This window comes from Callithrix jacchus, chromosome 16 (genome assembly GCF_049354715.1).
Source record: "Callithrix jacchus isolate 240 chromosome 16, calJac240_pri, whole genome shotgun sequence".
In the NCBI taxonomy this organism is placed as follows: Eukaryota; Metazoa; Chordata; class Mammalia; order Primates; family Cebidae; genus Callithrix; species Callithrix jacchus.
Genome location: NC_133517.1, coordinates 84,641,409 through 84,657,855, shown reverse-complemented (window position 1 = coordinate 84,657,855; position 16,447 = coordinate 84,641,409). Strand labels below are relative to the sequence as shown.

The following is a 16,447-nucleotide window of genomic DNA, read 5'->3' as shown; positions in this document are numbered from 1 at the left end:
TTTGGAGCAGAAATGGAAAATTGAAAAAAAAAAGGGTCTCTATCAATACTTCTCAATATTTGTCTATGTACCTTCCCACCCCCATCTACCCATCTATACATTAACTAATCTAGAAGACAGTAGAAATAAAATGGTACCCAAGCTATGCAAAGAAGACAGAAAATAATAATTCTCTAGCTTCATGAAGGCCATATAACTTATGACACTGACTCTCATATTCCTTTTCATATTGCAATTGGTCATTATTCTGTACATGCATGAGAAAAAAGTACAGGTTACTGTTTTTTCTAATCCACCTTGATCCCACAATAGGTAATAATTTTGTAAATTAAAAAAAATCTGGCCAATGCAATTCAATAAGCATGCATGATTAAAAATCTTAATATTTTAGCAATGAGTTCAATTTTAAGTCAAGGTATCAGAAATAAAATGACTTCAAAGAGACCATATTATCCCCTGCAAACTATAAGATTATGGGGGGAATGATGGATAAACTTATGAAAAGGACTTTTTTATTTTTCATTAATTTTCTTTTGACAAATTCAAGCTATGAGTTTATTAGTGTCTTGATATAAAGTGTTAGTTGAATGAGGACAGAGAGAATTGCTTGAAAATGCAAAGAATTTGATAACATTTTCACAGAAATATTCAATGAAAATCTACAACAGTATCCTACCAATACAGGAAGGCAGAGGATAGTCCCATGCTCTTCTCTCTCCTGTCATGCACTTGAGAAGGCTACTTCCATGGAGAGTGTAACCTGGATTGCATCCATAAATGATAGTGCTACCAGCAAAGTGGCCTTGGTCACTGATCTTGTATCCAAATTGCGGAATGCCAGGATCTTCACAGTGTGAAAGTTCAAAACCTGGGAGAAAAATATAAATTGATTAAAGGCATAATTTAGGAAGAGGATTTAAATCCATACCCATAGTTCCTTTTCTTTATTATTTTTGATGATTACATATTTATTCCTAGTCATATTACCCTTACCATATTTAATTTTCATAGCATACAACAACCATAGAGACTTTTTTTCTTGAAAACTAAAATTTGCAATATTTTCAAAATTTATCAATGATACTCCATGGTCTATATAATTATTATGGCTTGTGGTATTAAGCTTCCTGTCTGCTTCAAGTGATTTAAAGTTAATATTAGATTCTGAGTGATATCGTGATGTAATAAGAAGTCTATATTCGTTCTTTGTCCCTGATTCCTGGCACAGAGCTCCTAAATCTCCTGGAATTTCTTGATTGATAAAGGTGAGAGGACAGTTTTTATTAATTATCATAAGCCATCCATACCCGAGTTTCTATAATGAAGTGCTTCTTGGAGGATGGGGGTGCTGATCTCCAGAGAAACCAACCATATGATTAGAGGGCTGAGTTGAAACTTTCAGCGCCATCCCCATGGCCAGGCCATAAATATACGCCTCCATGCAGAGGAGAGGGTCTGAAGGTTGAGTCAATTACTGAGGATCAATGGTTTTACCAATTACGCCTATGTAATAAAATCTCCATAGCAATCTTAGATAGAGGGGTTCTGAGAGTTTTCAGATTCATGATCACCTCCCCATGCTAGACGGGTGATACACCCTAAACCCTAACTCGATGGAGACAGAAGCTCCTGCACTTGGGACCCTTCTGGACCTCAGCTATGTACCTCTTCATTTGGTGGCTCATTTGTATCCTTGATAATAAACCAATAAAGGTAAGTAAATGTTTCCTTGAGTTTTGTGAGCATTCTAGCAAATTATAAAACTCAAGGAGGGAGTTATGGAAACCCCCAATTTATAGCTGGTCAGTCAGAAATACAAGAGGCCCAGATTTTCGATTGGCTTGCCATTCTTGTAGGATTGATCCTTTAAACTGTGGGGTCTACACTGCAAGTAGTGTTAGAATTGAACTGAATCATTGGACAAGTTGGTTTCAAGTGTTGGTGCTCAGAACAGTATACCCCATATTTTGGCACTTTGGCATGCTGAGTGCTTTGAACAAAAAGATATTAGAAAGCCTTAGAAGCAAGGTCTGTCTGACCTTCTTCTGTCCTCCTGACCCTTACTCCTTTCTGTCCCCCAAAGCCAGTCATACAAGCCATAATTATTCTTCTCCAAGGTACATCATAGAAACTAGAAAAACTCTCCAGCAAAATGAGCCACAGAACCTAGAAAGGTCACTCTTCCTTCTCCCTTGAAGACCCTCATTCCATAGGGCCCATACCCTATGGAAAGGAAAGCTACATAAAGAGTTCAAGAAGAATTTGAACAAACAGGCCTTGCTGTGTTTACCCCTCTCAATCTCTTACTGATAGATTCTATCTTTTATGTAATTGTCCATTCTTCACTGAACCTCAGAATGAAAACAGGCAGTTTTTATTTATTTCTGAAGACTCCCATGTCACATAAAACTGTGATTCAATAAATTTTTTATGCTTTTCTCTTGTTAACTTATCTTTTGTTATAGTAGTATTAGCATGACACATATGATGGGTAAGGAAATGATTCACATCTTTCTATCCCTATACCAGAGAGTTGGATAATTGGTTAGTGTAAGGAAGACACATACGTATCTGGTGTCAGAAGGGTTGTGAGCAGAGAATTGGGTTTTCCTTTACTGATCAATGTAACTATTAAGATCATATTATCAAAAATTTAAAACTCAGACAAAATATGTAAAATAATAACTAGCCAAGTGGCAAATATGTCAATTACAAGTGAAACCAGACTGCTTCAGTGTATAACCTTAGAAGAAAGTGAGTAGTCCCATATTTAAAATATACTTTATTGAGCTAATATAAATATAGTAATCAGCTTGATGAACCCTAAATTTTTATATTCTACTTTCTCCATAAAAAGCACAGTTCTCAGAAATTCTCACAAGAAAAAAACAGAGGCTTCCCACATGTTGTCATTCTGAGATGCAGAGATAATACTGTGTTTCTACAAGGTTGGTGCTTTCTGAATGAATTTGCTGAAAATTGAGATCCTGAGCTAAGAGCAACGCTTGAGGAGTTAATTTACAACTCTGAGTAGTCAGAAAACTCCAGAGGAATTTACCTAACTATGAAGAATATTTACGTTTACATTTCAATAAAGAATAAGGCCCAGAAATTTATAGACATCTCTAGGTATAAAAGATGGAGACTTGGGAGATTAATATGTCCCATAGATAGATATATTTACATTCCAAAAGGTTAGAGTAAGAACACATGATCCTTTCCATCGCATCTCCAAGGAGCGTAAGTTTTTCTCCCACCTTCCAGGATAGAAGAGGGAGAAAGCTGCCTTAAACAAAATATGTCATTTTCTTTTCTTCTTTTGTCTATGAAATCGCTGGCCACTTCTGTAGAAGATTTTTTCATTAGGTATTCATCATGCTGCTAAAGGACCAAGGACTGGGTGAAAGAAGAGCTGACACAGTCATCATCATTATCATTATTATTTTGCTTAATAAGAATCTATCTTCATCCTGAATACCTCATTTGCATATTCAGAGTAAAATTAATAAAGGTGAATGCTGAAAATCCCAACAGTCATTGCACAACACAATTAAGATTCTGAAGGAACTAGAAAAGGACATTTCAAAAGTTAAACCAAACCTGATATGAGCAAATCAAAATCTAAGCTACACTAGCTATGTAGTTCTTCTGTTTTTAATATTTTGCAGAATGTAGGATAGGCCGGGCACAGTGGCTCACGCCTGTAATCCCAGCACTTTGGGAGGCAGAGGTGGGTGGATCATGAGGTCAGGAATTTGAGACCAGCCTGGCCAACATAGTGAAAACCTGTCTCTACTAAATATACAAAAAATTAGCTGAGCATGGTGGCGGGTGCCTGTAATCCCAGCTACTTGGGAGGCTGAGGCAGGAGAATCACTTGAACTCAGGAGGCGGAGGTTGCAGTGAGCCAGGATAGCGCCACTGCACTTCAGCAAGACTCCATCTCAAAAATAAAAAAGTAGGATAAATTATGTAATAAATACACCAAAGACAGGTAGGTGAAAAAATTATTATGGTGTAATAAATACACCAAAGACAGTTAGGTGAAAAATATATCTTATAGCTTCTGAGAATAGAAAAACTTTAAGAATATTCTAAATAGTTTTATGAATGAGGAAAATCACTTAAGACAAAAATGTTGGAGAAAAAACTTTCACGTGTGTCCTAAATCATATGGTGATCAAAAAGAGGTCTGCATCACTTTTCTAGGCATGGATTCTTGATCAAAGTAATATAGATTTGAATTAGAAAGCAAAACACTGTGTTAGCTCACTTGTGTCAAATCACGAATTTGCATCATTGACTAACTAGATTGTTACAACATACATAATGTCACAAAGACTTGTATAATTCTAAGTTTATCCTATTATTTCTGTGAGTCAGAGAAACATCTCTCAGAGAATATTAGGAGTCTTTCCTAGTCTCTATTGGGGGTCATAGTCACTTCCTCCTCTGTTAAACCATAGAATTATTTGTACATTTTAATTCACTTCCAATCATTTGTTTCTTTTCCTTGTTTTCCTATAGCTGAAATTCTTTCCTTTTTTTCCCTCCTTTGTTCTCACAGTACCTGTCTAGCACAAATCCTGGCCTAGGTTAGATGTTCAGTAATGTTCAGTAATGTTCAATAATGTTCATGGTTGAATGTGGATTCTTAGACACAATTATTTCTAGGACAAATTGAAAAATAAACTAAAGTAATACTGATAAGAAATTGAAATTTGAGGGACAATTTTTAAAACTAGTTTCAAGAATTTTCTCTTTTTCACATGACAGCCCCATCTGGGTGAACATGCACACAGCTTCATTAAGTTAGCAGTCATTAACTCAAATCATGACATATATAATGAAGCGTAAAGAAGCCAGTCAAGAAGGACAGTCTCTCAAACACAGAAGAAACAGCAGAAGTAGTAACTTTAAAATTTCAGGACATTAATTTGCATGGATCTGCATATTTAATACTAGATTTAAAATGTCTTTGCTCAAAAATTACAGGTTTGCATTTCTTCTAGCAGGCATAATGTTCAGTTAATCATTTAAGATTTTACCATTTATCATTTTTTCAGAATAAAAATGGAAATCAAGCTGTTTTCAAGGTTTATTACCAGATTCATTCTTCCTTAATGTGAGTTTTCTGTAAATGTGTTGGCAATTGCTTGTGATGAGGTAAAATGGATATATTCATTGTAAATTGAGATAATTTATAATATTTTGCATTGTAGCTGAAAATGCACATGGACAATAATATATAAGCTACAAAGCACAACATAATTTAGTCCAAATTGGTGGAATTATTGTTGCTTATTCATAAATATGCAAAAATATCTTATCTTCATGGAAATATTCAGCTGCTAGTCTTTTCATTGAAAAGCTCAAATACTTGAAATTCACAATTAAAGATTTGTATGAAAAATCATATATGCTATAAATATTCACCACTTCTTGTGAAATTTGATACTCTGATGAAATGAAAATTTCTAGAACACAAATTAACTGATAATCTCCATTACCTAGATCTTTCTGATTTTCTGAGTACCCTAAAGAGGTACTCAGAGAATACCTCTGAGATCTCAGAATTGAGATCTCATTCCTTTCCTCCTCCATGTAGCATATTTCTCCAAAGATATCTAATTTATTTGTAAGTTATGATTTGAAATTACAAAAAAAGAGAAAGAATAACAAGTTTATCAACTAGTCTATCATATTCTAGTTTTGTATCATAGTTGTTTCAAATTCATAAGAATGTTAATTTAGATTAAAATTCAGATTATCATTTATATTAGTTCATTTATCTTCACATTAATATTATTATTACAAAACAAGCTAAAGATTATTTTGCATTCCTCCCCAATCTCTTTTTGATTTTGCCCTACTGAGAGCTAGCAAATATTCTGATTCAGTTTATTATTTGTATACATATATTTTTATTACATATCTATATATCTATGAACAATATATAGTATTTTGTAAGTATTTATACATTTTATATATAATATAGTTATTTTAAAAATTCTGTGGCTTTATTGTCCCATACTGTGTTTTATCTGTATAATATACACATGCATGTGTGTGCGTGTATGTGTGCACACACATACACACATACATTTTATTCATTTTAACTACTCTGTGGTATTCCACTGGTGACATATTCCCAAGATAATTTATTTTGCAGCATTTATATTGTTTCCAATTTTTTACTGCTATGAACATGCTATAGTTCTATGTCTTTATTTGCACATGTACAAGTGTTTTTATAGGGCATGCACCAGTGAAAGACCTAAAGTTCATTTTTCCCTCAAGATTCAACCAAAATCTCCTAATCTGTTACTGTCTTGGCTTATTAAAAGATTAAGTAAAATTCTGATCTCACCATAATTTCTCTCAATATGTTCATGAATATGTGTTCACACAGGGTAATGTCATATCTTATTAGCAAAACGCTACCAATAATAAAAATAATTTACATCATTTAAAAATAAAAGTGGCATCTGAAAATTCACTTTTTAAATGTAGTAAAATATCTTTTATGTAACTTAACAAGACTTCTGCAGCCAGGCGTGGTGGCTCATGCCTGTAATCCCACACTTTGGGAGGCTGAGGCAGGTGGATCATCTGAGGTCAGGAGTTTGAGACCAATCTGACCAACATAGAGCAACCTATCTCTACTAAAAAAACAAAAAATTAGCTGAACATGGTGGCACATGCCTGTAGTCCCAACTATTTGGGAGGCTGAGGCAGGAGAATCACTTGAAGCAGAGAAGCAAAGATTTTGGTGCGCTCATGCCATTGCACTCCTGTCTGGGCAACAAGAGCAAAATTCCATCTCAAAGAAAAATAAGACTCTCACTTGCTTTAAAAAAATAGTTAAAATATTAATATATACTTTATAAGTTAAGTTCCAGAGTATTTAATGGTCAATGAAGATATGTTAGTTTTACGTGCCAATTGTAAAAACTTCCATATTACTAAATAAAAAAGGAATAGATTGTTAAAAAGGAAATTGGGAAAGTTGTTAGCTAAATATGTCAGAGAAATATGCTCCTCAAAATCATACATGTTAATAAAAGTTGATATGATGCAAGGAGACAAATAAATATTATATTATTCTGCAATTATTTTAATCTCTATAGAATTGTTTGTTGAATTCAATTCATAATATTAGGCAGAATAATTTTTAGGAACCATATTTAATGTTTGGTCATTAAATTCCATTTTGGCCAAGAGTCTTGCAAGGAAACATTTTAAAAGTCTTTATATTTAAATGAAGAGGTATATAAAGCACAATATCAACTTTGCTTCCTCAAAATTTATGAACAGGAAACACTCTATGATAATATAAAACAGCTGTAATAATCCTCTGTGACTGAGACATAATAAATAGTGTAAAGGGAATAAAGAAAAAAGAAAATGCTGAAGAACAATTACACTTTTTTCTCACTAATCAAACTAATCAAAACAAATTTGATACACCATGTATTTCACACTCAACAAACTATTAAAAAAATCAAACTTTGAAGCTACAACTTTAGAAGAATGCTTTAAGAATCCCTTCCAGTTTTTAGTTTATGGAAATTAAAAATTTAAGCAAAAAAACTTGTGAAAATTTATTACTATGCATTTTCAATTGCTTTCAGGAGTTAAGATATTTAAGTTTCTTTTTATTTTTTTAAACAGTGGATAATATTTTTAGTCCTACATGTAAAGTTCTTACTAGAAAACATGTTGCTCTTCATGTTCTAAATTTTAATATTAGACATGACCTAGTAATATTAAATGAGCTAAGTTTGTATCTTGCACATCATAAATTTGCACCATGGTGGTGATGTTCATCTTTAATTGAATAGTAACTTAATTAAAACCAATCAGCCATTTGGCATTTTGCCAAAATGTATAATTGGTATAATCTAAATATATTCAGATATGGAATTGTATTAGATATTGCCAAATTACTCTCCTAGATGACTAACAATTTACATTCCCCAAAGTTTATGAATTTCGACTTTTGCAAACTGTCATCAGTAGTTGGTGTTGCACAACTTTTTAATTTTTATGTATTCTGTGAGGGTGTCATATCATATTATTTGAGTTTCCACTTTCATTTCTTTTTCCTTTTCATGGCTGATGGGTAATATGCAAACACTGTAACAAAATTTGAGGAAGGCACATCTCACAAGAGTATGAAAACCTAATCATCACACTTATGAACCACAAAAGAATTTTTCATTTCTTAATATCTACCAAGTTAAGCATTTTTTTTCTTTTTCTGAACTTCCCTGTACTGTGAAATTGGTTTTTGCCCAATTTTTTCTTTTAGGATTATTTTTTCTTATTGACTTGTAAGACTATTTTCTATATACTGTATGTTTTTCATTATATAAATATCTCCTTTTAAAATATTTTGCCTTTATTTACAGTGTCCCTTTCTATAGGGAGGTTTTTTGTTGGATTTCTTTTATTTTTTATCTTTCCTTTTTCTTCTTCTTTTTTTTGATGATTAATGACCAAGACTTGGTCAGAAAGACAGAAGCCACTTACATACTGTGTATAGCTAAGATTCAAAATGAGAAATTAGAGGCCTTGATGATTTTGGAAATGCAAAGCAGGTGAAAGTCAGAAGACCACTGCGGCTTTCAGTAAATTCAGGAGTTCAGGGAAGCTGCTGCCACATACAACCACCTGCCAGCACCACACTCCTGCCTGCAGCTGCTGGTGGAAAATAATGTCTACTCCATCGATCTCACCTTTCAGCTCTCACAGGTCTGCCTTTAATTGGCAAAATCTAAGCAGAAATCTTTGTTGGCAAGAGAGTCGAATCATGTAGTTGCCAGGATTTTGATTTCTACACGTCAAGGAGTGCTTAGAAGGTCAAAAATGCTACTGATTATTGATGGATTTTTGCTTGTGTATCTTGTTTCAGAAAACTTCTTCTACCTTAAAGACACAGCTTTTTCTAGGACACACTTTTTTTTCCCCTAAACATTTTAAAGTTTTGCTATTAAAATTAGGTCTTCAACTTGCCAGAAATTAATTTTATGTAATGTGTAAATTACTAGGTATTTAGATATGTAAGTTTGAATTTACTAAACTTCTGTGATGCGAAGGCTATGGAAATAATGATACTTCTATTATTCTAGTATAAAGAAACTTAATATTGTCTATGTAAATGACAAATAATTAAGAAATTTTTCTTTAGTATTTCAGTAGAATACTTTGAACTACATAATGCAGCATTGGTCAATATTTCCTTTATTACTCAGTTTATTATATTTTAAAAATATAAGAAATGTCAAATGTATCTGATAACTGGTTTATAGGACATAGAATCACATGAAATGGCTTTGTTGCTCCCTTGTAATTTATTTATTTTTTACTTGCATTTGCATTAAATGAGTTAATAGTAAGAATAAAGGTAGAGCAAATAAGTCATCATATAATTTTTCATGATTTACATTGCCAACAACAAATTGGTAACTAAATTAAAGATTAATTTATTGTATGTTCACAAGGCTAGTATGCAAGAAAAGGCATCACAAATTAGTTAATGCTTATCTTTAATTTGAATATATAATTTGAAATGGCCATGCTCCATGTAGATTATTAAATGGTTTCAGGCAACAAAACTGGAAGGCTGTGTACATCCAAATATATTTAAAGTTTTCTCTTGGAATAATGGACATTTCTCCAGTGGGATTTTTTGTCAATTAAATGTGCAGAGGAGATAACAAGAAAACATCTGAGCCCAGAGTACTGCCTAATGGCTGGGCAACATGTATATTTAGCAGGTAAGCTTTTGATAAGACAATAGTATAATCCATTAATAAGGTGCAATTTAGCTTTGTAGTGGATGGCTGTTAGAAATACTCAATTCCTTTTTACAAAATAAAAGTAAAAACTTTTATTTACTACAAGTAAATAAGGCTAAAATTATCTGTAATGAAATAATCTTCAAGAAATAGAGTTTGGAGACTTCATGAACAATATGAATAATAGCAGGACTAAGTCTTTTCTTGATGATAAATGTTACCAAAAAGAAAGCATTCAGATTCTCAAGAATAAAATGACAAGTTTTTTGGGAAAAAATTGCACTAACATTATTTCTCTATTTTTTTTTTTAATTTACATGGTCAGTTTTAAAAATATGTTAAATCCATAACACTTTAAAGTAACAAAATCTTGGATTCAGAGCTAGTATATCACAGTGATTAAGAACACGAATTCTAGAGGCAGAGACTCTCCGTCAAATTCTGTGCCTGTACTTGTTAGCTATGTGACTTTCAGTGAGTAAGGTAAGTTTGTCATGCTTCTTATTTCCTCATTTTCTCCCTGGGTATAATAATATTACCTCCCACTTTGGGTTATACCTTGCAATTAGTAGGTGGTAGATAAATGTTAGCTGTTATAATTTGCAACTCTTATATTGGACATTATTATAATGACCAAAGTCTCTTTGGGTCTTTTAAATAAAATCCAAGCCCCTTCTATACTCCACTGTGCCCCAATGATATAGGAGTTAAGAAATTATTTAGGCAGATAGTGAAGTTAAGGGAGTTCTTGGTAAGTTTTTCCTTTTAATGAAAAGCAGCTGCCAAATCATTTTCTTTTTTAACAATGAGCATCTTATAAAATCAAGCTGCAAACAGAAACAAGCAAGCTGGACACTTACATGGGTGAATGCTAATAGTTGTACCAATAGAAAAAGGCTACCTGGGACTAGGCATGTTCAAAATAATGGATCTATCTTCTCTTCTCTTTCTGAGTCATACATACAGCAAGGAGCAGGCAACGTGGTGCAGGTCAGGCAAAGATCTCATTTGTAAAATAAGATTAGGGTGGGGCAGCCAGCTTCCTGTGTGTTAGGTAAATGTCACACCTGGTTCAACTAATCTTTGGGCCCTATGTGAATCAGACACCTCTTCTTCAGGGCTCTCTATGAAATCTGGTGCATTCCATTGTGGGCTGCAAGTCCCATTTGGGAACCCCTTTCTCTCACAAGAAAGAGAGCTGTTCTCCTTGCTCTTTTGGCTATTAAACCTCTGCTCCTAAGCCCACTTCTTGTGTCCGTGTCCTCAGTTTCCTTGGCATGAGATGATGAACCCCGGTTATTTGCTATAGATAATGACGCCATTTCACTGCCTAGTTTACAACTTTATTTTTCATTTTGCCACATTCTCCTTGCTCAATAGAGCAAGTAGCCACAGAACTCAAGCTCAGGCTGCTTTTAGGCCTTTATGATTGCTAATTCCTCTGCCTAGAACATTTTGTCTGTATGTGGTTATTCTTTCTTATCATTCAGGTATCAACTCAGACAACATCTCCTCTGAGGTGGAGTCTTAAAAAATTAGCTACAGTAGTCTCATTGGTACTATCTATCCCGTTGCCCTGTTTTAAATTACTTCTAAATGTAGTTCTCTTACCTTTTGTTCACAACTTTCTTTTATGTCTTTCCCTACTAAAAAGTTACTTTCTTATCGCCAGGAACTCTCTCTTACTAATTTTTCTCTATATTCTCAACATATAATGTTCCAATAGGAAAAGACAAAATTTAAACCTATGACTGATAATAAATAAATGAGTAAATTTTAATAGAAGAGTAAAAGTGAAGAGATATGAGGTGACCAAGTAGAAATGATGTCTCTACAACTTTGCCTTTAAAGAGGGAGTAAAATACACCAAATTTAGAAATAATTCTTGAAATATGTGTTGAGAGGTTGAAGGAATCTGGGCAAAATATCCTATTGGGTTTTGCTGAATTCTGTTGTAGGATTATCTAAACAGAGTGATGTTTCAGAAAGGATACTGTATTATGATATTAATATCTGATCTGTTTTCCAACTCTAGAAGGAAATGATAATTTTCTCTCACCCTACGCCCTATACTTTCTCAAAGGAGAAAAGGTATGCTTTTATTGGTTCCACCCTCACAGGGAAATTAACAAGTAACTTGTGTCAGGTAAACCACCTGAAAATATGTCTCATTTGGATATTTATTTGGGATGACTTTCAGATTTCTCAAAGGCAAGAGCAAATGACAGTAATTGTTTTGAAAAGAACAAGAAAGATTGGCCTGACTCAAAAAGAGAGTTGGATTCTGGGACGTTAGAGGGATGGAAGTGCAGTGGAATTCCCTAATGGTCATAAATATCTAAGTGTATCTCACATATGTTTTATATTCAAGCAGTATAGTTGTCCAAACTTTAGTTGTCAAATCAAACTAGAGTTGACTAAGAAACTTATTTGGGAGAAGGAGAGTATTTCCCCAAAAAGACTAAATGAGATTTTTCTTGACAACTCTAAATATGAAGACTGAACAGATTTAATTTGCATTAGAAAAAGGAACAGGGCCAGACCTGGCAGCTCACACCTGTAATCCCAGCATTTTGGGAGGCCAAGGCAAGTAGATCATCTGAGGTCAGGAGTTTGAGACTGGCCTGGTGAACGTGGCAAAACTCTGTCTCTACTAAATAAACAAAAAATTATTTATTACATGTTGAAGGTGCCTGTAATCCCAGCTACTTGGAAGGCTGAGGCAGGAATATTAAGAATTGCTTGAACCCCAGAGACAGAGGTTCCAGCCTGGGCGACAGAGCAAGACTCTGTCTTGCAAAAAAAAAAAAAAAAAAAAAAGAAAAAAAGAAAAGAAAAAGAAAGAAAGAAAAGAAAGGAAAAGGAAAATAAATGGGCTATTTCCTCCCCCTCTAGCATGGTATAGGATTTTCATATCAGGTATGCATATCATTTATTTATTGGTAAGAAAAGCTCAGTCTTCTTAGCATAGTAGAGCTAAAACTGCTAATGATGAGTCAGCCAAATACTTTTCCTTTATAAATAACCAAGAGTTTATGTGCTTCCATGACACTGTTAATCATAGAAGCAGGTATTAGTTCAGTATCTTTAACCTAATTTTTTTGAGTATTTGTGTCAGCTGTACATTTTGGTAAACACTGTAAGTTGTCTTCTCAATATCTCCCTCCTTCCTTGCTAACGACTCTGATTTTGTTCCCATCTATAATCTGACTATATCCGGCACCGTATCATGATGGTCTAAAATTAAGCCAATTATTTACTCTTCCACATACTGAATATTCCAGGCTGCTTTGCTGGAAAATTAAGGCAGAATCATACAGCCCAGTTTTGTATAGAGATATAAGAGGGTATCTTATTGGGGTTCCAGGAAAGATTTTGTATTTCTGATAAAAGGGGTATATGTGGTTAGCACACCCATTTCTCCTTTCTTCGTGCCTTAAACATACCCACAGTTACAGAAGCAAACTTATGACCATGTCACCACAAACATGAAAATAAAAAGTAAACCCTCTAGACATGCCACAGCAGAAAGACAGGAGCAAAATCCTTGTTGACTTTGTTAGGTAGTTGAATCAAGATCTACCTACTTTCTCACTCTTCACTTTTTGTTAGATGAACAAAATAAACCCTGATTGTTCAGGCCATGGTAAAGTTTTCCATTACTTAAAGCCAAAAGCAACATTTAAGTCACTGTGTCTACCAGGCCGTTTGCTATACTTAGCAGTTACATAATGAATTAACCAATAAGATAACTAAAACAAAATGCACTTTAAAGGTCTGTTCTCACGTAGTTTTTTCATTTTATTTCACCCAAATGCAATTATATCTACCTAAAACTGAAAGTAATCAGAGAATGGCAAGTGTTGCTAACTCAGCAAAATAGATAATGGAATAGAGGGTGATTATGAATAAATAGAGAAGGTATCATTTGATAGAATGAGCAAAAAAGCCTGCTTGTTCTGCCACTAGAAATTGTGAGAAGCCTCCAGATATGTGGAATTAATTTGAATTAGATTATTTTCTTTGAATGTTCTTCCTAATCTCTGTGCCTTTCCTCCTTCTTTTCTCTTTGCCTCTAATACTTCCCACCATTTATTTCTGTGAACCACCAAGCCTACCTTTAATACTGCCTCCTTTATGAAGCCTTGCCTGATCCTCTCTAGACAAATGTTCTCGCTCCTGTTCTGATTCTCTCAGTGTTGAGTACTGTGACCTCCTCTGCAATACTTATGGTTCTCTCAGTTAGATATTTCAGAAACAAAACTGGAGTAATTGTAAGGGAAATGTACCACAGAATGGACAGGGTTGGAGTTGGCCTTAGGAATGAGTGGAAATGAAAATTTAAACATGAAATCCTGGTCTTTTTCATTTTCCCTGTTTGAATCACTTATGCACATTCTATCATGTTCAGAAACTGAATAATTACTGCTTCCAAGAATTTTGTAAATATTTAAAACATGTGGCTTAGTAAAACCTTTTTACTATCATGAAAGCATCTTATACATTTCATATGCAGAGGGCATCTTAATTTATCAAGAATATGTAAAAAGATTCAATTGAACTAAAACGGATTAAAGATGCTATGAAGGAAAATAGCCCGTTGAAGAACTATGTACATATGTTTGCAAACAAGTATAACCACAATGCAATGTGATAACTGTTATATTAGTTGCATATAGAAACTACCACAAAAGAAACATTGAAATGTCTGTTAACTCCAACTGAAAGAATCAGGATAAGTATTCATGGGTAAATATTTGCAATGGATCTTGAAGTCCAATTGATACCCAAAGTCAGTAGGGCATGCACAAAACCAGAAAGTAGCCTGGGCACAGGTGCTGCAGCTAGAAAACAGATAGTATGTACTTGGAGGATGGAAGCAAACTTCTTTTAAAGCTAGAAAATCTGCGGTTAACTATTTAGATAGCTGCAGTTATGCAGAAGAGTTGCCACTGTAAAAATCAGAAGTAATACTTAGGAACAAATACACTTAAAAACAGATGTGTCACTACTTCTAAAGCCCTTCCCTACGGAATACAGCTCAGAACCCAGCTGTTGGTTCACAAAATTGTGATATTTAAAGATACCTTGGAAAAATTCTGATATTTAAAGGTACCTTGGAAATAGGTTATAAACATTTTGGTTCCAGATATAATACTGACATTTTTAGTTTTATTTCTAAGACTGAAAAATACTTATGTATATATGTTTCCCCTTTTTAAGAATAACAGCGTTATACTCTCTTCCCACTTCTATAGTTTCTAATCTTCATAAACACACATTTCTCCTAATTGACAATTATTAATTAATTGTTAATTAAAAAGGAAGTGTGACTTCAAATATTTGCTAATTAAAATATATATATTTTTAAATTCTATAGTTCACATTAATAAAAATAAAGTCAATGATCTTACTCATTACAGACACCTGAGCACCACATATAATTTCAAATATAGGTATGTCCTACAGTGGTCACTATTTTTGCATCAGTAGTCTCAAACTACATAAATTTGTTGTATCAAACACAAATCCAGGTTTCCTCTTTGAAATCTATAAATATTTTAGACAAGAAGAAATTCAGGCTGTGCATGGTGGCTCATGCCTGTAATCCCAGCACTTTGTGAGGTTGAGGCAGGAGGATCACCTGAGGTCAGGAGTTAGACACCAGCCTGGACAATATGATGAAACCCTGTCTTTAATAAAAATAGGAAAATTAGCCAGGCATGGTGGCGGGCGCCTGTAATCCCAGTTATTTGGGAGGCTGAGGCAGGAGAATTGCTTGAACCTGGGAGGCAGAGGTTGCAGTGGGATGAGATCATGCCATTGCACTCCAGCCTGGTCAACAAGAGTGAAATTCTCTCTCAATAAAAGAAATAGAAAGAGAAAGAGAAAGAGAAAGAGAAAGAGAAAGAGAAAGAGAAAGAGAAAGAGAAAGAAAGAGAAAGAGAAAGAGAGAAGGAAGGAAGGGAGGGAGGGAGGGAGGGAGAGAGGGAGGGAGGGAGGGAGGGAGGGAGGGAGGGAGGGAGGGAGGGAAGGAAGGAAAAAAAGAAAGACAAAATTATGCAGAACAAAAACTATTATGTAAACATTGTGTCATTCATTTCAATAATACTTTAAAATCATCAGTGGTCCTGTTAGAAAACAGAAAGAGAGAGAGGACATCAGACTTTAAAAAATGTTTGTGCATCTGAGCAGATTACACCAATTATACTTGGGTAATATTACTCAATGTCATTATTTTGGTCCATCACACAGCAATACATATAAATACAATTTGTTTGGACTATTATTTTTTCTTTAGGAAGACTCATAAAAAATCACATTGTACCCCTAGTTCTGAGTGTTTGAAAATATGCATTCAGTATTCATTTTGTTAATTTATATTTAGTTAATGTTACTGATGTAACAATTTTAACAGGTAAAAGTAAAAGCACTGAAATAAATAGATAATCTCCCACTATTATAGACAGAAATGTTTTTGTACAATGAGTTATTGTATTCTCTTGTCTACCTTTTCTTATATCGTTAAAATAGACTATTTTCACAAATTATAATGTGATTAAAATTCCTTTTAAGATCCCATATGATTATCTTTGATACTGTAACCCTTTTAACTTTTTAGTTTTTATAATTTCCATTCATCT

General features: G+C 33.8%; 1 protein-coding gene and 1 non-coding gene across 12 annotated transcripts in view; both read right to left on the bottom strand.

Moving 5' to 3' along the window:
- The window catches only part of CSMD3 (CUB and Sushi multiple domains 3), a 1,279,316-nt gene that overhangs the window by 353,285 nt on the left and 909,584 nt on the right, over window positions 1-16,447 (bottom strand). For all 11 annotated transcript variants that reach the window (XM_002759280.8, XM_017965625.4, XM_035276379.3 and 8 more), the window contains one exon: window positions 677-868. In XM_002759280.8, coding sequence (XP_002759326.1) covers window positions 677-868 — 192 coding nt within the window. The remainder of the gene's footprint in view (window positions 1-676; window positions 869-16,447) is intronic.
- LOC118148717 (small nucleolar RNA U13) lies at window positions 8,116-8,217 on the bottom strand. Its single transcript, XR_004735633.1, has one exon. It is a non-coding gene; the product is annotated as a small nucleolar RNA U13 (small nucleolar RNA).